Source organism: Schistocerca gregaria, chromosome 8, assembly GCF_023897955.1.
Source record: "Schistocerca gregaria isolate iqSchGreg1 chromosome 8, iqSchGreg1.2, whole genome shotgun sequence".
Lineage (NCBI taxonomy): Eukaryota > Metazoa > Arthropoda > Insecta > Orthoptera > Acrididae > Schistocerca > Schistocerca gregaria.
In genome coordinates, this window is record NC_064927.1 from 400,509,106 (window position 1) to 400,533,629 (window position 24,524).

A 24,524-nucleotide genomic window follows, 5' to 3' on the forward strand; every position below is an offset into this window, starting at 1 on the left:
TTGTGAAACACACTTGACCTCTTAGCAACAAATAATCCTGAGTTAATAACCAGCATCAAAACCGATATAGGGATTAGTGAACACAGGGTTGTCGTAGCGATATTGAATATTGTAATCCCCAAATCCTCGAAAAATAAACGAAAAATATACCTATTCAAAAAAGGCAGACAAAAATTCACATGACTCCTTCCTGAGAGACAATCTACACTCATTCCAAATTAATAACGTAAGTGTAGAACAGATGTGGCTTAAATTCAAAAAAATAGTATCGGTAGCAATAGAGAGGTTTATACCAAATAAACTAAAAAACGACGGAGCGGATCCTCCTTGGTAGACAAAACGGATTGAAAACTGTTGCAGAAACGACGAAACAAACATGCCAAATTTAAACAGACGCAAAATCCCCATGATTGGCGATCCTTTACAGAAGTTCGAAACATAGCGCGGAGTTCAATGCGAGACGGTTATAACAGTTTCCACAACGAAACTTTGTATCGAAACCTCGCAGAAAATTCAAAGAGATTCTGGTCGTACGTGAAGTACCGGTATGTTAGCAGTAAGAAACAATCAATGCCTTCTCTGCGTGATAACAGTGGAGATACTATCGAAGACAGTGCTGACAAAGTAGATTTACTAAACACAGCCCTCCGAAATGCCTTCACAAAAGAAGACGAAGTAAATATTCCAGATTTCTAATCGAGAACAGCTGCCAACATGAGTAACGTAGAAGTAAATATCCTCGGAGTAGTGAAGCAACTCAAATCACTTAATAAAAGCAAGTCGTGTGGTCCATATTGTATACCAATTAGTTTCCTTTCGGAATATGCTGATGCATTAGCTCCATACTTAACAATCATATACAACCGCTCGCTCGACGAAAGATCCGTACCCAAAGACTAGGAAGTTGTATAGGTCACACCAATATTCAAGAAAGGTAGTAGGAATAAACCGCTAAATTACAGGCCCATATCGTTAACTTCGATATGCAGCAGGATTTTAGAACATATATTGTGTTCGAACATTATGAATTACCTCGAAGGAAACAGTCTATTGACACACTGACAAAGTGGGTTTAGAAAACATCGTTCTTGTGAAACACAACTAACTCTTTATTCACATGAAGTGCTGAGTGCTGTTGACAAGGGATTTCAGATCCATTCCGTATTCCTGGACTTCCGGAAGGCTTTTGACACTGTACCACACAAGCAGCTCGTAGTAAAATTGCGGGCTTATGGAATATCGTCTCGGTTATGTGACTGGATTTGTGATTTCCCGTCAGAGAGGTCACAGTTCGTATCAATTGACGGATAGTCATCGAGTAAAACAGAAGTGATTCCAGGCATTTCCCAAGGTAGTGTTATAGGCCCTTTGCTGTTCCTTAGCTATATAAACGATTTGGGAGACAATCTGAGCAGTCGCCTTCGGTTGTTTGCAGATACCGCTGTCACTTATCGACTAATAAAGTCATCAGAAGATCAAAATAAACTGCAAAACGATTTAGAAAAAATATCTGAATGGTGCGAAAAGTGGCAGTTGACCCTAAATAACGTAAGTGTGAGGTCATCCACATGAGTGCGAAAAGGAACTCGTTAAACGTCGGTTAACGATAAATCAGTCTAATCTAAAAGCCGTAAATTCAACTAAATACCTAGAAATTACAATTACGAACAACTTAAATTGGAAAGAACACATAGAAAATGTTGTGGGGGAGGCTAACCAAAGGCTGCATTTTATTGGCAGGACATTTAGAAAATGTAACAGACCTACTAAGGAGACTGCCTACACTATGCTTGTCCGTCCTCTTTTAGAATACTGCTAGGCGGTGTGGGATCCTTACAAGGTAAGACTGATGGAGTACATCGAAAAAGTTCAAAGAAAGGCAGCACGTTTTGTATTATCGCGAAGTATGGGAGAGAGTGTCACAGAAATGATACAGGATTTGGGCTGGGAATCATTAAAAGAAAGGCGTTTTTCGTTGCGACGGAATATTCTCACAGAATTCCAATCACCAACTTTCTCCTCCGAATGCGAAAATATTCTGTTGACACCGACCTACATATGGCAGAACGATCACCACGATAAAATAAGGGAAATCAGAGCTCGTACGGAAAGATTTAGGTGTTCATTCCTTCCGCGCGCTACACGAGATTGGAATAATAGAGAAGGTGATTCGATGAACGCTCTGTCAGGTACTTAAATGTGATTAGTAGAGTATCCATGTAGATGTAACCGTTTGCAGCACTTCGTGAAGTTGTGGGAAGTTCTTTAGCAGCCAGATGTTTCATGCAGTGAGTCTATACTGCAACATAAACTGCAGCCTTAACTTTCACTTGCAACCCACCATGTAATCCAGATGCCTAGCGAGCTCCATCGGTGCATACTCAGATGCACCTATCCCATGTTGCCCTGTTTTGATTATAAAAAGAGTATTGGTAATGTAAGAAAGGTTTTGAGCTGTAACTGTTTGCAGTATCGCGTCACAGAAAAGCAATTCGTCTCGAATGTTTAAGTCATCAACGAAATGAACATAAGCAATCAAATGAGTATCTTTATGAATATCAGTCGCTTTGCCCACTTGAAGTGCCAGACAATTATTACGCAATTTATCAATTAACTGCTCGAGTAAATGGTCAGAAGAGTCTAAAATACACTCCTGGAAATTGAAATAAGAACACCGTGAATTCATTGTCCCACGAAGGGGAAACTTTATTGACACATTCCTGGGGTCAGATACATCACATGATCACACTGACAGAACCACAGGCACATAGACACAGGCAACAGAGCATGCACAATGTCGGCATTAGTACAGTGTATATCCACCTTTCGCAGCAATGCAGACTTCTATTCTCCCATGGAGACGATCGTAGAGATGCTGGATGTAGTCCTGTGGAACGGCTTGCCATGCCATTTTCACCTGGAACCTCAGTTGGACCAGCGTTCGTGCTGGACGTGCAGACCGCGTGAGACGACGCTTCATCCAGTCCCAAACATGCTCAATGGGGGACAGATCCGGAGATCTTGCTGGCCAGGGTAGTTGACTTACACCTTCTAGAGCACGTTGGGTGGCACGGAATACATGCGGACGTGCATTGTCCTGTTGGAACAGCAAGTTCCCTTGCCGGTCTAGGAATGGTAGAACGATGGGTTCGATGACGGTTTGGATGTACCGTGCACTATTCAGTGTCCCCTCGACGATCACCAGAGGTGTACGGCCAGTGTAGGAGATCGCTCCCCACACCATGATGCCGGGTGTTGGCCCTGTGTGCCTCGGTCGTATGCAGTCCTGATTGTGGCGCTCACCTGCACGGCGCCAAACACGCATTCGACCATCATTGGCACCAAGGCAGAAGCGACTCTCATCGCTGAAGACGACACGTCTCCATTCGTCCCTCCATTCACGCCTGTCGCGACACCACTGGAGGCGGCCTGCACGATGTTGGGGCGTGAGCGGAAGACGGCCTAACGGTGTGCAGGACCGTAGCCCAGCTTCATGGAGACAGTTGCGAATGGTTTTCGCCGATACCCCAGGAGCAACAGTGTCCCTAATTTGCTGGGAAGTGGCGGTGCGGTCCCCTACGGCACTGCGTAGGATCCTACGGTCTTGGCGTGCATCCGTGCGTCGCTGCGGTCCGGTCCCTGGTCGACGGGCACGTGCACCTTCCGCCGACCACTGGCGACAACATCGATGTACTGTGGAGACCTCACGCCCCACGTGTTGAGCAATTCGGCGGTACGTCCACCCGGCCTCCCGCATGCCCACTATACGCCCTCGCTCAAAGTCCGTCAACTGCACATACGGTTCACGTCCACGCTGTCGCGGCATGCTACCAGTGTTAAAGACTGAGATGGAGCTCCGTATGCCACGGCAAACTGTCTGACACTGACGGCGGCGGTGCACAAATGCTGCGCAGCTAGCGCCATTCGACGGCCAACACCGCGGTTCCTGGTGTGTCCGCTGTGCCGTGCGTGTGATCATTGCTTTTACAGCCCTCTCGCAGTGTCCGGAGCAAGTATGGTGGGTCTGACACACCGGTGTCAATGTGTTCATTTTTCCATTTCCAGGAGTGTACTTCTACACGCTATGTCATTAAAGAGAAGAATACTTTTCAGCTCTTGACCAAATGAGTCGCCAAACATCGTTAATAACTACATCAGTCGCTGCTATGAGAACCAGAGTTTCTGTAACCGTGGTTTCTTGCATTTAGCAGTCCTATGCGAAATCTGGTAACAAGCTAACTTAGAAGTCACATTCGTCATTTTAGCTAAGCTCTTCTGGTTAGACAATAAAACATTTAGTTCCCTGACAAAAAACTCTTTTGGTTTTTCCCGTTAACAGAGGATGTTTGGTTCAAGCATATGTCTTTAACTTGTTAGGCTACACGCTGTTAGCAGCCAAAATGGTTAAACGAATTAAGCATTGGGGACGTTCGTCACCAGTCATTGTAGCTTACGTGAAGCCTAGCAATAAACGGGTCTTATCATAAATTCTCGTTTTCGCATCGCCCCTTCTTGTTTTCGCCTTCGGATTATCTCCCTCCGCACCACCAGCAGACGGACCACTGGTGTCTTCATTTCGTTCCCTAACCAGCAAGCGCTTCATGCTGCAGTCAAGTCTCCCTCGCGAAGTCGGAATGGCTGTGAGGAGGAGACATCGAGGTACACGAGGTGAAGCTCGCTCCGCGCGTTTTAGTTACGGGCAGTCACAGTGCAGCCCACAACTGGCGATTCTGGCGACGGCCGACGTCGGCCAGCGTGCCCAATCATTTCAAACAACGCTAAACGTATGACAGCGGTCTCACAGCCGTCCACCGAACGACATTGGACGAAATTCAGTCCAGATCAACAGCACATTCTTTGTTGGAAGGAAAGGGTAAACGCAATTTTTCGTTACTACGTTTTATTTTTAAATATACTGCCCCCCCCCCCCCCCCTTGCACTCCATTCGCCCACCTCCCTTCCCCTGGAGCTCAGGAGGAATCACTGATCTAGATGACAGACCACAAAGGTCTTTCCTGTTTGATGTGTTGCATACACCCCGCGAAGTGGACTCCCGTTCAGTTTCGAATAAATACTGTGGTATACGCGAAACTTGCGCGTCCCTTTCTTGTGGCCGATGGAACCTCGCTTGTGGTTGAGTTGTTTTGTCACTTCCCTTCGGGCCAATACACCCAGTGAACGTTTGTAAATGCATAAGTGGGACGTAACCAATCGGGCAGAATTACAGAAGTATAATGCTTCAAGATTTTTAACCCATTATATTGTGGAATTCTAGTATCTAGTGCTGAATCTAAAAAAACCGGTAGTCTTCAGTCAGGAGCGTAATATTTAACTTTTATGTGTACAACAAAAGTCTGACTTTTTCTAAAAATAAAGGGAAGATAGGAATCTAAATAGTCTGCAGCTCGTGGTCTTGAGGTAACGATTTCGCTTCCTGCGCGCGGGGGCCCGAGTTCGATTGCCGGCGGGGTCAGGGATTTTTCGTGCCTCGAAATGACCGGGTGTTGTGTCATCATCATCATCCATTCCCATTACGGTCGGAGGAAGGCAACGGCAAACCACCTCCGCTAGAACCTTGCCTAGTACAGCGGCGCGGGTCACCCGCAACGTCCCCTACGCCCCTCGGAGTATGGGACCTCATCATCATCTTCATCAAGAATCCAAATAAGTTGTTTGTGTTCCAGTTGAAGTCTGCGTTGCGGTTCTTTTATTCTACTTGGGATCACCTACATTATTTACCTCCTGATGCAAAAAGAGCTTTCCTCCCAACTCATGGAGTGCGGATTCGGTATGTTGCGCTAACATTCTATGGAAATAAAATAGCCGAACTGTGAGGAGCTTACGTATAAACTCTTTCCTCCCACTTCCCTTTCCTCCTCCTGTGTAACATTCTTCCTCTCGCCCCCTTCCTCTCAGACTTTGCTCCTTCCCCCTTCCCTCGAAAAAATTCTGCGCTTAACCATGACCGATCAACATATTCCATAAATGACTCATCATTACAAAAACAATGTTATCTTCTTGGAGAAATTTAAAGAAAAAAAGCAATTTGGTGACCACAATAAACACTATTGTGTCGTGAAGAAGAGTCCATCCTTTTACTCCCGAAGCTAAAACCTCCGCCTGTTTCTTCGAAAAATTTACATTGCGCACAAGATCTTTGAGATATTCTTGAGAAAAGGTGTGGCTCTTTGATTCATAGTAGTCTTGAAACGTTGTCAGCATGCATATCTCCTTTGTTGTCGTTCGCGTGCAAGTCACAGTATGAGTCTTCACTTAATGTCACATTCTCTTGGGTCACTGACATCGTCAATTCTTTATTGTGACATTCTTGTAGAATGTTAGACAATTTTCGTTATTTCTGCAGTGATTCAATCTATTTTCGTATTGTCTCCTGGTTACCAACAAATCGTGTAAGAGCAAAAGAAAAGTGACGTGATCTTTAACAGTCCAGTCAAGAATTTAGTAAATGCGAATGGCATACGGGAAGGATGCAATTCTTGTCCTGGTGTAAACCGTACTCCCGAAATCAGGTTAGTCTTACAAAGACTACCATATTTTCTTTTTTGAAAATTCGCAGTTAGCTCTTCACAGATATAAGAAATCGTATTTGCACTATTAACACAGATAGGAGCCTTTACTTCTTCTGAATTAATACAAACTACAAAAACTGAAACAAGCAGACACTTGCAAACAAATGTTAGAACTCTCAAAGCTGAGATACAAATGGCAACAAACACAACGTGATTCTGTGTGTTAAAGCGTGATTCATCGTCGCTGATGCCAAACAATCATTTACTGGAGTTAGGATTCTGAACTAAAGGTTATATGTGATAATTTCTTGCACATATTTCGATTTTTCAACAATTAAATCTGCGGAATATCTAAATTAAGTCACAGCAGAGTCTTTAACATGCAGCGTTTTCAAGGACTTCGATACAAGGGAGAAAATCGCAAGAACACTAAGCCCAATAGCGCAAGAATGATCTCATTTTTCATTATTTGTAACAAAAATGTATTTACCAATGATATAAAATCGTATGTTCCAGTAAAATGTCGTGCCTCGTCATAGTCAGTCCAGCAAAGCACTCTTCTACGAACCCTCCTCTTCCTGATTGAACAAAAATGATTTCATAATTATAGTCTAACAGTTTTGACATAACGGTCTAGAATAATGAAACTTGTGGTAGTGAAGAGGAATTATATAATTTCATAAACGGCCCTATCCCTTTTAAGAATGCTGACGAAAATTAACCCCATAAAACAAAATTGTTTTGTTTGGCGGTTCGTTGCTCGTCACGTTCGTGCTATCATACAAACGTTTTCTTGATGAACTGTCAAAGCGTTTAATTCCAAATTTTGGCTGTAGTTCAATATTAATTCTGTTGAACGGTCCACCGCACGAAAGACCATATGGCGTTTCTCCGTAACTCTCTTCACGCTGCCATGGACTGGCCTACAAAGAGTAAAGGCTTCTCTTAGAGTTTCAGTACGGTAGAGTATTTAACAAGATCGAGTAGTTGCATATGGATATACGGTTCATAGAAATTTTTGCACAAGTTTATAGCAAGTATAGTAAGTTTAAAAAACCGTCCTATTAACCAAAACATATCACTGGTAGTTCAGACACGAGGCCGTATTGCGCACCAACGAATGCGTTAAAGCGCTGCTTGCCGATTATACTTTAAGTGCCAATGTCCGTGCTAAATTTCCTGTTTTTTTCCCCCTCACTGATGATTTATGTTTGAATAATTTATCTGCACATTTTGTCTGCATAGCTTACTCCTAGATATGCGGTATAATTTATGATTGCCAAATAATTATAAAAAATAAAGTAAATTTATTTCGTAGTCAAGAAAGTTGAGAATCCCTTATTATACATTTACAAAATTTGTTGCAAATATTTTATTTTACGTTGCTTTTACAAAGGCAAACGACAAGTTTGTTTCGGCATTTGTGCCATTTTCAACTCTTGTTGACATTACATTTATAAATAATTTTATTCTACGTCTATGTAACAGGTCTATGAGATTTTTGTCTTATACTTACGTCTTTTGTTTTCTGTGTTCTTAATATAGGTTATGTATTTACCTTCTATAGAAATGTCGATCCACTTTAACAAATGATAGGTCGTTCTACTGATGCATTGTGTTTACAAATAAATTATATCTTAGGTAGTCAGAATTTTTTTGCCAGAGATAATTTTGCATTATGTAGATAAGTGATCTTAATGTTGTGTAACTTTTGTATAGCGTGTGTTCATCGCTTTTCTTTTTATATTATGATAATAAAGTTTACCAGATAATTTTTATGTTTTAGATCCACGTTTTCGTTTAGGATTTTATTCGGGTATCTATTTGTGTGTGTTTAAGTTTCTACTTCTTCCAAAATGTTCCTAGTTTCACCCTTTAGTCATGTAGAATTTTCAAAGCTTTTTCGATTGTGTTCACTCTGGGGCTTTTATTTCTTAGATGTAGGTAAAAGCTAGACAGGAAGCTTTCGCAGTCTTTTGTGTGTTCTTTAAATCTTATACTAAATCTTCATTCTGTTTGTCCAATGTAAAAACTATTGCAATCGTTATAGGAAATTTTGTACACATCTGGATTAGAAAAGGTAATGAAGTCACTTTTTCCTGATCTCAGCGTTATTTGTAAGTTGTTGCTAATTCGTAATACTTGTTGAATTTTCGTATTTTGAACGATTTATTTATTTTGTGTGATATGTTGCCTATATTTTTGTTGGTACATATATCGGTTTGACTTTAGTTTGTTATCTCTTTTCAATGATATTTCTTTTTGTATGTTGTCTGCTTTAGATTTAGTATGAACTTGGTATTTGTGCTGCTTATTGTAGTGTTGTAATTTCCTTATTTTATTACTTTTTTCTTCAAGTGGTAAATTAATGATTCTGTTGATAATTGATTTGAATTATGCATAATCATGCGACTTTAGGTGGGATGAATTTTTATTGATGATGATGTCTGTAGTTTTAGGTTTTCTGCAAATTGTACATTTGTGTTGGTTATTATCATTGTTTATCTTTAGGTCTACTGCAAATTTTATTTTTGTGTGCAGATTGTTTAATTGCTGATGAACTGTTCGTATATCCTTTCTTTTCGTCTCCGTAAATGGAGATGACAATGATATCCAAACAAGCTCGTGTTGTACGTTTGTAAAAATAACAAGAAATAAAATATTTGCAGCTAATTTTGTAAAAGCATAAAGAAGATGTCATATTATAAGCTTATGCAAGCTGCAGGCCCAGCAGAGAAGTTACTTGAGATTGTCTGTAAGAGGTAATATGTTTCTCTTTTACAATCCTTAGTCTGGAGACACTACTTTGTATTTGAGATTGATTTTAATTTGCAGGATCTACAGAAATTCTTGGACGGCGCGAAAGATGGGGCAGTTCTGTTCAGCCTCGGCTCGAACCTGCGGAGCGCCGACCTGGGTGAAGACAAGAGGACGGCCATACTGACTGCCTTCTCCAAGTTAAAGCAGCGCGTTATATGGAAATGGGAGACAGAGACACTGCCTGGAAAACCGGACAACCTCATGGTTAAGAAGTGGCTGCCACAGGCCGACATTCTCGGTATGTAATTCTTAGATATTTAATCTTTTTCCACTTAACGTTTAGTTAGGTAGTTTCATATTTCATGACTCATTTGCAAGATAGATCGTAATTGTGTTTCTAGATCCTCCTCACTCACACGCTATTAAAAAATCTTCAAGCCGTAAGAATGTTTTAGATTTAATTATCTTGAACTATTGAGTGCGTCCTTATGAACCAGTTTTATTCCACAAAATTATTGTTTTGTTGACGCTGAACATCCTTTACATTGTTGTTGTTGTTGTTGTTGTGTTCTTCAGTCCTGAGACTGGTTTGATGCAGCTTTCCATGCTACTGTATCCTGTGCAGGCTTCTTCATCTCCCAGTACTTACTGCAACCTTTACATTAGTATGAATTAAATAGTACCTGATTGTTTCCATCTAACCACTTCATACAACATGAAACTAATTATTGTGGATTGTGCACTACGCTCTGCGATCTTAAGCAATGAATTAACGTTTCCTCTCAGCGCAGCATTTCCGGTTTTGAAAATGTGCCTTGAGGTGTAGTACTGTCCGTACATAAACTTAACGCTTTAATTGAAACGAACAATAGGGTACTTAGTTACAATAGCTGGAATCAACAATTAGCAAGTATCGTAGTATATAACATCAGCAGCATACACTGACTGCAGCAGTGAAAAGTAAAAATGATGACTGAATCAGGTTTGGAAAACGGAAATTCGATTTGTGTATTGCTACGTAAAGAATACGATAAACATTAATCACACAGCAAGCCCGGTTGCATGCTGTAATTTCCGAAAACCTCACTCAAATGACCGTTAGTGATATTAATACTACCAGCATTCAGTGAAATTTTATATTACAGTTTGACAAAGACATATTTTTACCAACGCGTTATTGACGTTCTCAATTTGTGATACTCTTCTTCTTGAATAAATCACCCAATTTTTCTTTAATTGTAACCGTTTGTATGTCTGTACACGCCCATAACATCTACAGATTTCCGTCACATTCGAATAATTCCTTCGCGGTGAACCGTTTTTTCGTTTTAGTTTTTTTTCGTTTTTGTTTTCCTTTGAGTGTATACTGAGAACATTATAGACCCCATGTTGTGCTTCTACGGGAAACACGGATATTACTTTGTGTAGAACACGTCGGCCAGTGCCTCGTAGTAGGTGATACTACTTAAGAGCCCCACCTAGCGATATGGCCTACAATCGGTCGCTCGCCTTGACACCACACCCACTAGTGATTTGCAAAGTACAGTTCGTTTTACGTTTATTAGTCCTCAGTTCCCTTTCTATTTTTTAGTCTTATAGTTCTAACTGCAAGTATTTATACAATTTATTCGATGTTTTTATAGAAATGTCACTAGCAGCACTGCTCATTGCCGTAACTCTTGTTACAAATTGTATGAAGGAGAGTTACATTATATGATAAGATAAAAAATTTGAGCGTAGCTGTATAATAGATTTGCCCTGAACATTTACATTAAAATGTCTTTTGACATTTCAGTAAGTTCGTATGTCATTCTATTTAGAAGTTAAAAACTGTAATAACACGTACAATTATTTCATAAATAACTTTCCACCAGTTCTACTTTGGTAGCACAATCGTCAAAATGCTAACCACTGCAAGATCGGGGGCATATTTTGTATTTCTTCTTAATATGAATGGCAATGGTAACTCCAACTTTACTTCTCAGAGTAGTAAGTGGTCCCTCTGTAGCTATAAATTCTAACGTAAATATCTTGCGCTACGTGGGTAAAATGAAACGAAACAAAACTGCACAACCACGCTTGATAAATAGAGAAACGAGTCGGAGTCATATTGCCACACACCGATGCTAACCAGACAGGCAGCCATATTGCGTGCACGAATCGCATGCGATCCACCAGATTGCCTGAGATATCCATGCGACCAGCGATCAGAGACCGATCGCTGGGATTTGCCCACATGCATCTGATCTATGGAGTGATCTGTCGCTCATGCGACGAATCGCTGCTGCGACCCATCGCTCTTGTGTGAAATACTTTAAATATTCATGGAGCAAACCATATCTGCGACAATTTTAGCTTGTTTAGTAGCCAATCATGTCTTATGGTGTTCAACGCCTTTCAGAAATGTCGGTAGATGGAATCTAGTTTTCAATGTGTATTTATTGTTTGTACAATTACGTGTCTAAACATAACGAAGTTGTGTTACAGACGAGCGGTATTTCATGGATCCATGCTGATTCTTTGAGAGCAATTTTTTCTCCCTACAAGGTCGAAATATGAGTTTGGAACATGTTCTAGGATTCTGTAACAGACAGAAGTCAGTGATACTGTTCTGTAATTCTCTTCATCAAAGTCTGTACCCTTCTCCAATTTTGCAGAACTCTTCGCCACGCTAGAGATCGTCGGTAAACATCAGCTAGGAAAGATTGCTGAAATTAGAAACTAACATATTTACTAATCGTTGATTCCAGCAAATGAGGATGAAGTCCAATCTTCAAGTGGTGATTAATTATTAAAATAAATTTGTAACAATCTCTGAAAAACATACAGAAACGATTTATAGGCAAAGCTAGGCAACTCACTCATAAAAGCAAGGGGCCATGACCAGAAGAATCCAAAAATAGTGCACTTTTAGGTCGCAGGAATATAGAAATGGCATTCCTCTGTGACCAGTTTTAGTTTGACGCAACACATACACACATCAAAAAAAGTTTTGCATCACCCCGTTTCCCAGAACTCCTGAAGACAGACTTTGACTGTGGATATTGTATCACAGACACACTACCTTTGACTGTTCAGAGCTGTCACTAAACCCATCCAAAGATGTAAACAACCATGCGTGAGCAGCGCCTATTAGACGGAGGGAGTCCGACAGCCGATTAGTTCCAGTCATTCCACCAGGAAGGAGGTACACGGCTCGAGTTGTCTGTAGTTCAACCATGCCTAGACGGTCAATACCGTGGTTCCAACGCGTCCGTATTGTTACTTTGTGCCAGGAAGGGCTCTCAACAAGGGATGTGTCAAGGCGGAGTAAACCAAAGCGATGTTGTTCGTACATGGAGGAGACACAGAGAGACAGGAACTGTGGATTACATGCCTCGCTCAGGCAGCCCAAGTGCAACTACTGCAGTGGATGACCGCTACCTACGGATTATGGCTCGGAGGAACCATGACAGCAACTCCACCATGTTCAATAATGCTTTTCGTGCAGCCATAGGACGTCGTGTTACCACGCAAACTGTGCACGTAGGCTGCATGATGCGCAACTTCACTCCCGACGTCCATGACATGGTCTATCTTTGCAACGACGACACCATGCAGCACGATACAGATGGGCCCAATAACATGTCGAATGGACTGCTCAGGACTGGCATCACGGTCTATTCACCGATGAGTGCCGCATATGTCTTCAACCTGACGATCGTCTGAGACGTGTCTGAAGGCAATACGGTCAGGCTGAACGCTTTAGACACACTCTCCAGCGAGTGGAGCAAGGTCAAGGTTCCTTGCTGTTTTGGGATGACATTATGTGGGGCCAACGTACGCCACTGGTGGTCGTGGAAGGCGCCGTAACGGCTGCACGATGCGTGAATGCCACCCTCCGATCGGCAGTGCAACCGTATCGGCAGGATACTGGCGAGGCATTCGTATTCATGGACGACAATTCGCTCCCGTTCGTGCACATCTTGTGAATGACTTCCTTCAGCATAACGACATTACTCGACTAGAGTGGCAGCATGTTCTCCAGACTTGAATCCTATCGGACATGCCTGGTATACATTGAAAAGGGCTGTTTATAGACGACGTAACCCACCAACCACTCTGAGGGATCTAGGCCGAATCGCCGTTGAGGAGTGGGACAATCTGGGCCAAGAGTGCCTTGGTGAACTTGTGGACAGTATGCGACGACGAATAAAGTCATGCATCAATGCAAGAGGACGGGGTACTGGGTCTTAGAGGTACCGGTGTGTACAGCAATCTGGACCACCACCTCTGAAGGTCTCGCTATATGATAGTATAACATGCAGTGTATGGTTTTCATGAGCAATAAAAAGGGTGCAAAATTATTTTTATGTTTATCTCTATTCCAATCTCGGAAACGAGGTGATGTAGAACTTTTTTGTCATGTATGTATTACTGCCCTTGCTTTTAATTTCATTGAAGGTTGTTTTGAATTTCCTGTATGCCGAATCCGTCTTTCAGACAATCATTTGTTTTTCGATTTCTTTACATTTTTCATGCAGCCATTTTGCCTTAGCTTTCCTGCATTTCCTGTTTACTTAGTTCCTAACTAACTCGTATTTCGGTAGTCCTGAATTTCCCTGAACGTTTTTGTACTTTCTCTTTTCGACAATAAGCTGAAGTATTTCTTCTGCTACCCATGATTTCTTCGCAATTGTTTGGGTTGTACCTACGGTTTCTTTCCAACTTCTGTGATTGCCCTTTTTACAGATGTCCATTCCTCTTCAACTGAACTGCCTACTGATCTGTTTGTTATCGCAGTGTCTATAGCCTGTGACAACTTCAAACGTGTTTCTTCATATCTTACTCTAACGGAACAAATTTGCAGTTCTGAACACTGCATCAATTCGTTTTCGACTTACACCCTCCACCGGCTCACAAAACTCAGCTTCGTTATAAGCCATCTGATCCAGACAATCAGTCATCTCGCCTTGCCTGTGCTACTTCACAGTAGCAAGATCGTGTACTCATCTTCCGTACTAACAATAAGTCACGACTAATCTTATGCTTCTACGTGCTTCAGTAAGAGAGAACGTGTCGACGAATGTGAGGCAACCGCACCGCCTATTTCTGAGACTCGTCACATTCGTGGAACTACAGGGTGCGGCGCTTAAACCCGAAAAAATGAAACTTTTTTTAGAGGTAGATTTGTTAAGACAAAATGCAAAAGAAAATGAATAGCCACTACTTATATGTAAAGTAGTGGAACCCTTCAAGAGTACAAGTACTCAATGTAACCACCTTCAGACACAATGACCACCGCCAATCTTGTCCATATTCGCGAATGCCCGACTCAATCCTTCCAAAACCCAGGCAATCGCTATAGGCCGTGCCACCCACTCCTTCCGGCTCCATTATTTCTACCTCAGCATCTATGACCACGCTATCCAACTTACCCCACCTTCAAATACCTTCGCTCACCCTTGACTGTCACCTCAATTGGACTCCCATCAGCTTACCATCCAGCGCAAAGCCCACAGTAGACTCCAGCTCTTGAAACTCCTGTCCAGCTGGAGATGGGAATTGCACCCTTACACCATCCTTCATACCTACCATCCTTGATCCATCCCATCCTTTGTTATGCCAGGGTTGCCTCGATTTCTGCTCTTTCTAAATTCTATAAAGCCCTCCAAATCCTTGACCGCTGTGCACTCTGCCTCTCTTTCCATATCCGTCTTCTGTCCCCCATGTGGATCATCTATGACCTCATCCCCTTCTCACATCTCCTCCTTTTCTTTGAACACATCTGTATCCTCTACACCAACCGCCACCTCGATCCCCCTCACTCTCTAATGTCTCCTTTCCACTCCACTCCCCACCTGCTGCCACGCCTTTACCGATGTCTCCCACCTTCTCTCCATCTCCACACCCTCCATCTTCTCTCCCAAAGGAACTTCCAATGACTCCCCATCCTGGATGAGGTGGTTCGCCCTGATGTTTATCCTTCTTTCCAACTCTGACCCTCCTCTTCCCTCCTCTCTTGGGCTCTCTCACCTTCCCCTCCCCCCTCTGCTGTTTCCTCCCCCTCCCCCCAGTCGTTCTCCTTTCCCAGTCCTTGCGCTCCCTCCCCATATCCTGCCCTTTAATGTACTGCCAACTCCGCCTCTTCCCCCGTTCCTGCCCCTCCTCCTCCGTCAACCCCCATCTCTCTATCTCTCTTTCTTCTCTCCCTCCTCGCTGACCTCCCCTCCGTTGGCAGGTCCTTCAAATTTTAATGCAGTCACTTCGTCGCGTTTTGGTGCTGGCCGTGTATGTAACATTGCAGTGTGTGTTCAGTGTCGTTGTCCCATACTGTGAACGCCGTTTTTAATAGTGCTACTCGTGCCGCCAGTGTTTATGTACTATGTATTCATCGAGTGCCATTTTAACTGTATTTGAATTTTATGTAAACGTGCCTCGTCAAACTACCTCTTTTTTTGTATACTTTAACTTCAATTTTTCCCCTTCTCGTGTGCAAATTTCATCTTTTATCCCTGTTTTTTATACATGTACTGTTCTCCTGTGATATTTTATGTAATCTCTTGGCTGAAGAGCTACGAATTGGGTCGCTGCCAAGCCACCCCTGCCTCCATAGGACAAGAGAGTGAAAAATAACAATAAAGGGAAAAAATCACGAATGCTGTTTCGATAGATGCGACACTAGGGTGCCTGCTCTTGTTGGTAACTCTTTCGACTACACTCCAAACATAGTAGTCAAGGGGGTTCAAATACGGGGTACTTTGGTGGCCACAATTCATTTGACCAGAACGTGTCAACGTTATCCGAGAGTCAGTTTTGAATTAAATGGCTCGTATGAGGTTCTCTGCTATCCGACGCATTGTTCGCTCGCTGACATTCAATACTGACGCCAATTTCCTCAGCGATTGCCCCGGGTCCACCGAAATCGGCGCCAAAGCCTTTTCGATGACTGTCACAGTTCGTGACAGGCGTTTCCTCGAATGAAGTTTCCTCGTCGGGTTAGCGTAACCTTCCCCAGACTTCTCTGAATCATTATACTTGGCCAGAGTATCGTAAAAGTTGATCTCGGGTACCCGAAGAATCGACCTATTTCAGTGGGCGAACGCCCAACGAGACGGTTCTTCGGTTCTACTCCGCAGTTCTCTGTAACATCTCAGCCATTTCGAGGTTCTGACTGTTTACTAGCCGTCTATGGCTTTCAAGAAAATCAATCGCGACCTCCGGCGGAACTGCGATATGGCGGGAAATTCAAATTGAAATTCGTCCGGGTTTAAGCGCCACACCCTGTACAGCAGGAACGAAGGTAGCCCGTTAGCACTGATGTGACATGGGCGCCTTCATTTTCGAAGTGTGCGCACCGCAACATTAGACTCTTACTGGCTCCGTCTCTAATCTCTAGTTTGATGGAAAATAAATGGGGTGTGACGTAAATCGCGAAACAGGGTAGACAGATTCTGGAGATGGCGTGTCCCAGCTGTCACATTTAAAAAGACAACTGAGCCACTGTTACTGGCTGGTTGTACCGTCCACGAAGTGACAGAGGCTATTTCTAGGGTTAGTAAGGTAATAAGTAAACTGAAGTGTCAGTGAGTATGAAATTGTCAGGGCAGCGGCTGTTTGAAAGAGGTGCAAGGGTTGATCGGCCGAAATGGCAGGAACCGAGGTGGCTGCGATTTATTTCACAGCTACTACAAGCATACAAGCAGAGTAGTTACAAAATAGGCAAGAGCAATATATGAAAAAGGAGACGAGGAAGGACGTGTAGACAATAACAAAAAATAATGGGTCAACGAGTGATCTTTGTAGATGAACTGTCACTCAGGTCTAAGAAATCACACTATATTTAGTTCTGTACAACATAGTCATGCTTACAATTCGTGTAGCGCATGACATGTCAATAAACATGGTAGAATATTCCAAGTTCATCAATGTAATGAAATTAATTCTTCATAAATGTTCTTTCACAATCCGTAAGGTATAGCGATGTCTATACCTGCAACAATAGAAAAAATAACCTTCGCTACTCATAATTAAAGCTTTCAGTGGGTCAGGAAGTAGTTCAGTATAGCAGCGTCTGTAAGTAGCAATTCAAGTTTAAAACCCAACTTAAAATCATTTCTTTAGGACAACTTCACTTTTATCCCACACACAAATTTTTATTCAATAACTGGTACCGGTAGCCTGAAAAAAAGACTATGTTTTAAGTGTAGTTGCATGAGCAGGACTGAAAGACGTTGGCTAATGTTAAATTAAGCCCAGTGTGCCATATAAGAATTTAAAATAGCCAATATGTAGCCGTCCACTGAAATTAATTATGTATGCGTAGCCTGTAAACTGACACTTTCCACATAATTTCCATAAAGTTCGATCAAATGATCTATGGAACACGTATCTAACGAATCAACCTTTTCCTTTTTTCTGGGTCATCAGTCTTCTGACTGGTTTGATGAGGCCCGCAACGAATTCCTCTCCTGTGCCAACCTCTTCATCTCAGAGAAGCACTTGCAACCCACGTCCACAATTATTTGGTGGATGTATTCCAATCTCTGTCTTCCTCTACAGTTTTTGCCCTCTACAGCTCCCTCTAGCACCATGGAAGTTATTCCCTGATGTCCCAACAGATGTCCTATCATCCTGTCCCTTCTACTTGTCAGTGTTTTCCACGTATTACTTCCCTCTCCGACACTACGCAGAATCTTTTCATTCCTTACCTTATCAGTCCACCTAATTTTCAACATTCGTCTGTAGCACCATGTCTCAAATGTTCCGGTTTTCCCACAGTCCACGCTTCATTACCATACAACGCTGTACTCCAGACGTACATTCTTAGAATTTTCTTTCCAAATTAAGGCCTATGTTTCATACTAGTAGACTTCTCTTGGCCAGGAATGCCCTTTATTCCATTCCTAGTCTGCTTTTGATGTCCCCATTGCTCCTTCCGTCATTCGTTGTTTTACTGCCTAGGTAGCAGAATTCCTTAACTTCGTCTACTTCGTGACCATCAATCCTGGTGTTAAGTTTCTCGCTGTTATCATTTCTGCTACATCTCATTACTTTCGTCTTTCTTCGATTTACTCTCAGTCCATAATCTGTACTCATTATATTGGTCATTCCGTTCAGTAGATCAGGTAATTCTTCTTCACTTTCACTCAGGATAGCGATGTCATCGGCGAATCATATCATATCGTAAATATCCTTTCACCTTGAATTTTAATTCCATTCCTGAACCTTTCTTTTATATCCATCATTGCTTCTTCGATGTACATATTGAACAGTAGGGGGGAAAGGCTACATTCATGTCTTACACCCTTTTTAATCCGAGCACTTCGTTCTTGGTCGACCACTCTTATTATTCCCTCTTTGCTCTTGTACATATTGTATATTACCCGTGTCTTCCTAAAGCTTGACCCTATTTTTGCTCAAAATTTCGAACTTCTTGCACCGTTTTACATCATCGAAGGCTTTTTCCAGGTCGACAAATCCTTGGTTTTTCTTTAGTTTTGCTTCCATTAGCAACACAACTTTAGAATTGCCTCTCTCCTGCCTTTACCTTTTCTAAAACCAAACTGATCGTCATCTGGCACATCCTCAATTTTACTTTCCATTTTTCTGTATGTTATTGAACTTGGATGCACGAGCTGTTAAGCTGATTGTACGATAATTCTCGCACTTGTCAGCTCTTGCAATCTTCGGAATTGTGTAGATGATATTTTTCAGAAAGTCAGATGGTATGTCGCCAGACTCATACATTCTACACACTAACGTGAATACTCGTTTTGTTGTCACTTCCCCCAATGATTTTAGAAATTCTGATGGAATTTTATCTATCCCTTCTGCTTTATTTGACCTTAAGTCCTCCAAAGCTCCTTTAAATTCTGATTCTAATACTGGGTCCCCGGTCTCTTGTAAATCGACTCCTGCTTCCTCTTCTATCACATCATACAAATCTTCTCCCTCATAGAGGCTTTCAGTGTATTCTTTCCACCTATCCGCTCTCTCCTCTGCATTTAGCAGTGGATTCCCGTTGCACTCTTAATGTTACCACACTTGATGTTAATGTCTCCGAAGGTTGTTTTAACTTCCCTGAACGCTGAGTCTGTCCTTCCGACAACCATTTCTTTTTAGATTTCTGCACATTTTTATGCAACCATTTCATCTTAGCTTCCCTGCATTTCCTATTTATTTCATTCCTCAGCGACTTGTATTTCTGTATTCCTGAGTTTCCCGGAACATTTTTGTACTTTCTCCTTTCATCGATCAAATGAAGTATTTCTTCTGTTACCCATGTTTTCTTCGCAGTTACCTTCTTTGTACCTATGTTTTTCCTTCCAACTTCTGTGATGGCCCTTTTTAGAGGTGTCCATTCCTCTTCAACTGTACTGCCCACTAAGCTATTCCTTATTATTGCTGTATCTATAGCCTTAGAGAACTTCAAGCGTATCTCGTCATTCCTTAGTACTTCTGTATCACACTTCTTTGCGTATTGATTCTTACTGATTAATCTCTTAAATTTCAGCCTACTTTTCATCGCCACTATATTGTGCCCTGAGTCTATATCTGCTCATGGGTACGCCTTACAATCCAGTACCTGGTTTCGGAATCTTTGTCTGGCCACGATGTAATCTTACTTAAATCTTCCCCTATCACCCGGCCTTTTCCAAGTATACCTCCTCCTCTTGTGCTTTTTGAACAGTGAATTCACTGTTTGCTAGCTTAAACTTGTTACAGAACTCAATTAGTCTTTCTCCTCTCTCATTCCACCTCCCAAGCCCATATTCTCCTGTAACCTTTTCTTCTATTCCTTCCTCTACAACTGCATTTCAGTCTCCCTTTACATATTGTATTAACCTTTCAATATCCTCACATACTTTCTCTATCTCTTCATCTTCAGCTTGCGACGTCGGCATGTATACCTGAATCATCGTTGTTGGTGTTGGTTTGCTGTCGATTCTGAGAGAACGAGCCTATCACTGAACTGTTCACAGTAACACACTCTCTGCCCTACGAGCTACCTTTCTGTTCACAACGCATACTACTCCCGTTATACCATTTTCTGCTGCTGTAGATACTACCCTATACTCATCTGACCAGAAATCCTTGTCTTCTTTCCGTTTCACTTCATTTACCACTATTGCATCTAGATTGAGCCTTTGCATTTCCCTTTTCAGATTTTATAGTTTCCCAACTACGTTCAAGCTTTCGACATTCCACGCCCCGATTCGTAGACCGTTATCCTTTTCGTTGGTTATTCAATCTTTCTCTGATGGTCACGTCCCTCTTGGCAGTTCCCTCCCACCGATCCGAATGAGGGACTATTCCGGAATCTTTTGCCATTAGAGAGATCATCATGACACATTCCAGTTACAGGCCACGTGTCCTGTAGATACACGTATCGTGTCTTTAATGCAGTGGTTCCCTTGCCTTCTACATCCGTAGCGGTAGCGTTACCACCTACCATGCAAAATTTAATCAAAGACGCCACCCCTAGACCTCGGATTCCAAGACTACCAATCTTCAAACTATCTTCTTAGACGATCGGATGGACGTGCACTGACAGCGTTCAGGAGAGAGCGCCAGATTTTTTGTTAGTTAAAGTCAATTTGAATTATTATTTGTCTTGGAATTGAGGAGTAAGCTTTGATTGATTAAGCAAAAGAAAACGGAAAAAAGTGAGTGTATCAGCTGGAAACCCCTTAAAAGTTAGTGATATTCCCCTTGAGACTGAAGTAAAATTATAAGTTTTAATGTTTTTATTCGTTAAATGTCCGTACGCACTGGCTGTAAGATACACTAAAGATGTCCGAGGAAAACCCAATGAAAATTTACTTTAAAATGTCAGAGGAATCAGCGCTTTGTTTGACGTACTTAGATACCTAGTTTTAGTAGTTGCAGTAGTCATAGCAGCAGCAAGAAATTTTTGCGATTTTTGCCAAAGATAGTTTGATAGGTTTGTAGGGGCTGCTATTGAGGCAGTATGAGTGGGCTACACCAGGTAGGACCTGTGATGTATATGACCTGTATATGTGTGACGTGACATGTTAGATGGAACATTGTCTTACAAGAAACATGTAGAAAGAACTAGAGCGAAAATCAACACACGGACAGGTATAATCCGCGAACTGACCAACTCACACTCGGGAGCAAATCCTGAAATTCTACGTGCATCATCTCTGGCACTGCGCTTTGCTCCATCTGAATACGCATGGAGAAGATCGACACATGCCCAGAGGCTAGATGCAGCAATGACTCATGATGATAAATTACGGGATGTCTGAAGTCTACAAACTGTGTGTGTTCTGGAATAGCCCCCCCCCCCCCCCTTCACAGATCAGACGGCAAACGTTGGCGATGGCCGAACGAAGCAGGCAGTGCGAAGATAGTAGAAATCCCCTGTACTCACATCAGCCAGCGCTGGCAAGACTTAAATCTAGGAAAGATTTCATAGAAGTTGACCGTTCACTAAACGAAAATCAGTGTATAACCAGAAAATCAATGTGGAAAGAGAAATAGAATAAAGGCAGCCTGAAAAGTTGGAACATTAAAAAAGAAATCTTCCTGCTGGATCACAATTGGAATGGAGGGTCTGGAAGAGTTTAAATAGGTATTTGACAGGAAGATCAAATGGTAACCTGTTCAAGTGGGGATACGTTAAAGAAGAGCCCTGCCAATGTACAGCAAAATAAACGATGACACACCTGTTGACCTGTCCATCCTTGCTGGCCCTATGAACTTTCCAAGACCTGTGGTTGGCCAACGACGTTGCAGTGAAGTGTGCCGAACACTGGAGAGAGATATGAGCCTTGCTACAGATAATAATGACGACTTACGAGATGTGAAGATGGTGAATGCATAACTATTATTTAGTTGTATTTGTAACCTAGTAGATATAGTCTAATAATTAATTACAGATGTAACTCAGACACGATTAAATAAATAAATTAAAACATTAGTATCTTGAGGTTCTTGCTCAGCTCCGTGAAAAAAAATAAGAGAAAAATGATCCCCATTGTGGAAGAAAAAGTCATGGGTTCTGCATCAAGACAAGACAACGCACTGGCTCATGCCGCATTGTCTGTTAAACGGTTTCTAGCGTAGCATAGCATCCCACTGTTTAGGTCACCCACATTATTGGCCTGATCTAGTACTAGAAAATATCGTTCTTGCGGAACACAACTGTCTCTTAACTCATGAAGTAATGAGTGCTATCGACAAGGGATATCAAATTGACTCCATATTTTTAGATTTTCAAAAGGCTTTCGACACCGTTCCTCACAAGCGTCTTCTAACCAAACTGTGTGAGTATGGAATATCGCCTCAGCTTTGCGACTGGATTCGTCATTTCCTGTCAGAAAGGTCACAGTTTGTAGCTATAGACCGAAAGTCATCGAGTAAAACAGAAGTAATATCCCGTGTTCCCCAAGGAAGTGTTATAGGCCCTCTATTGTTCCTGATCATATATTAACGACATAGGAGACAATCTGAGCAGCCCTCTTACATTGTTTGCAGATGATGCTGTCATTTACCGTCTTGTAATGTCATCAGATGACCAAAATGAATTGCAAAATGATTTAGATGAGATATCTGTGGGGTGCGAAAAGTGGCAATTGACCCTGTACAAAAAAAAGTGTGAAGTTATTCACGTGAGTACTAAAAGAAATCCGCTAAATTTCCATTACGCGATAAGTCACGCAAATCTGAAGGCTGTAAATTCAACTAAATACTTAGAGAGTACAATTACAAATAAAAGTTGGAAGGATCACATAGATAATGTTGTGGGTAGAGCAAACCAAAGACTGCGATTCATTGGCAGAACACATAGAAGGTTCAACAGATCTACTAAAGGGACTGCTTACACTACGCTTGTCCTCCTTATTCTGGAGTATTGCTGTGCGCTATGGGATCCGCATCAGGTGGAACTGACGGATGATATTGAAAAAGTTCAAAGAAGCGCGGCCCGTTTTGTATTATCGCGAAATAGGGGAGATAGTGCCACAGACATGATACGTGAATTGGAGTGGCAATCATTAAAACAAAGGCGTTTTTCACTGCGACGGGATCTTCTCATGAAATTTCAATCACCAGTTTTCTCCTCTGATTGCGAAAACATTCTGTTGGCGCCCACCTACATAAGGATAAATGATCATCACAATAAAATAAGAGAAATCAGGGCTCGCATAGAAAAATTTTAATGCTCGTTTTTCCCGCGCGTCGTTCAACAGTGGAACAGTATAGAGACAGCTTGAAGGTGGTTCATTGAACCCTCTGCGAGACATTTAATTGTCAATAGCAGAGTAATCACGTAGATGTAGATGTGACTTTTGCCTATTTCCCAGGGACAAATCTCGATTAAAAGGAACAAGATTTCAGTCATTTCAAGCAATGAAAGGAAAAGCCGCACGCGTCATCACGCAGCTCGCAGAGGAATACTTCCAGCACTGTTTCCGTCAATAGAAAATTCACGTGGACCGTTCTAATGATAGAGGACGAGAGTATATTCAGGGCGACAATAACTAAATATGTATGTTTTTGAAATAAAATGTTTTACAGCTACAGTGCCGTTATTTTATAGCTATACCTCGTACCACTGAATGTATCTGCAAAATAATATAATTGTACGACACATGGTGTGGGGTATGTGACGTTTTGTACATGGGGGTTCGATTCTCTAAAGAATTGTGGACGAAGCTTTATTGGGTATTACGTAAACTCTATGGTAATAAAAGTTGGAAAATTTGTTCCGGTGCCATTTACTGCATACGTTTTTCCTGTGAATTTTCAGCACACAAGAACCTGAAGGTGATCATAACTCACGGCGGTTTGCTGAGCACATTTGAAGCTGTGTATCATGCCGTTCCCGTGGTTGGGGTGCCGGTGTTTGGTGACCAGGAGCTGAACATGATCAGGGCGGAGGAGAAAGGCTACGCGCTGAGGCTCCAGTTCAACAACCTCACGGCGGAATCCTTCTTCTGGGCCATCACAGAAGTGCTCCACAACCCCAGGTAAAAGCACGTCCCACTTTCTATCCGACACAGTTATCGAGGGAAACAGTGTAGTGCTGGAGAGCCTTTGCTGGCAGCTGTTGGAGAGTGACTACAAACCCCATTCGGTCATATTGGTTCATACACGGCTTTCCCAAAAAGCTTCACGTAGAGCAGAGTTTATTTAACAAGCTGTAGTGACTGACAATTCGCGATTTTTCACAAAACACAACTTTTATTTATGTATGTTTACTAGGTTGATGACTGAACAACAAAA

At 42.1% G+C, this 24,524-nt stretch overlaps 1 protein-coding gene across 1 annotated transcript in view; it reads left to right on the forward strand.

Moving 5' to 3' along the window:
* LOC126284295 (UDP-glycosyltransferase UGT5-like) overlaps nucleotides 1–24,524 on the forward strand; it is a 207,642-nt gene that overhangs the window by 169,462 nt on the left and 13,656 nt on the right. Inside the window, exons 4-5 of the mRNA XM_049983125.1 lie at nucleotides 9,366–9,588; nucleotides 24,049–24,268. Of these exons, the coding sequence (XP_049839082.1) occupies nucleotides 9,366–9,588; nucleotides 24,049–24,268 (443 nt within the window). The remainder of the gene's footprint in view (nucleotides 1–9,365; nucleotides 9,589–24,048; nucleotides 24,269–24,524) is intronic.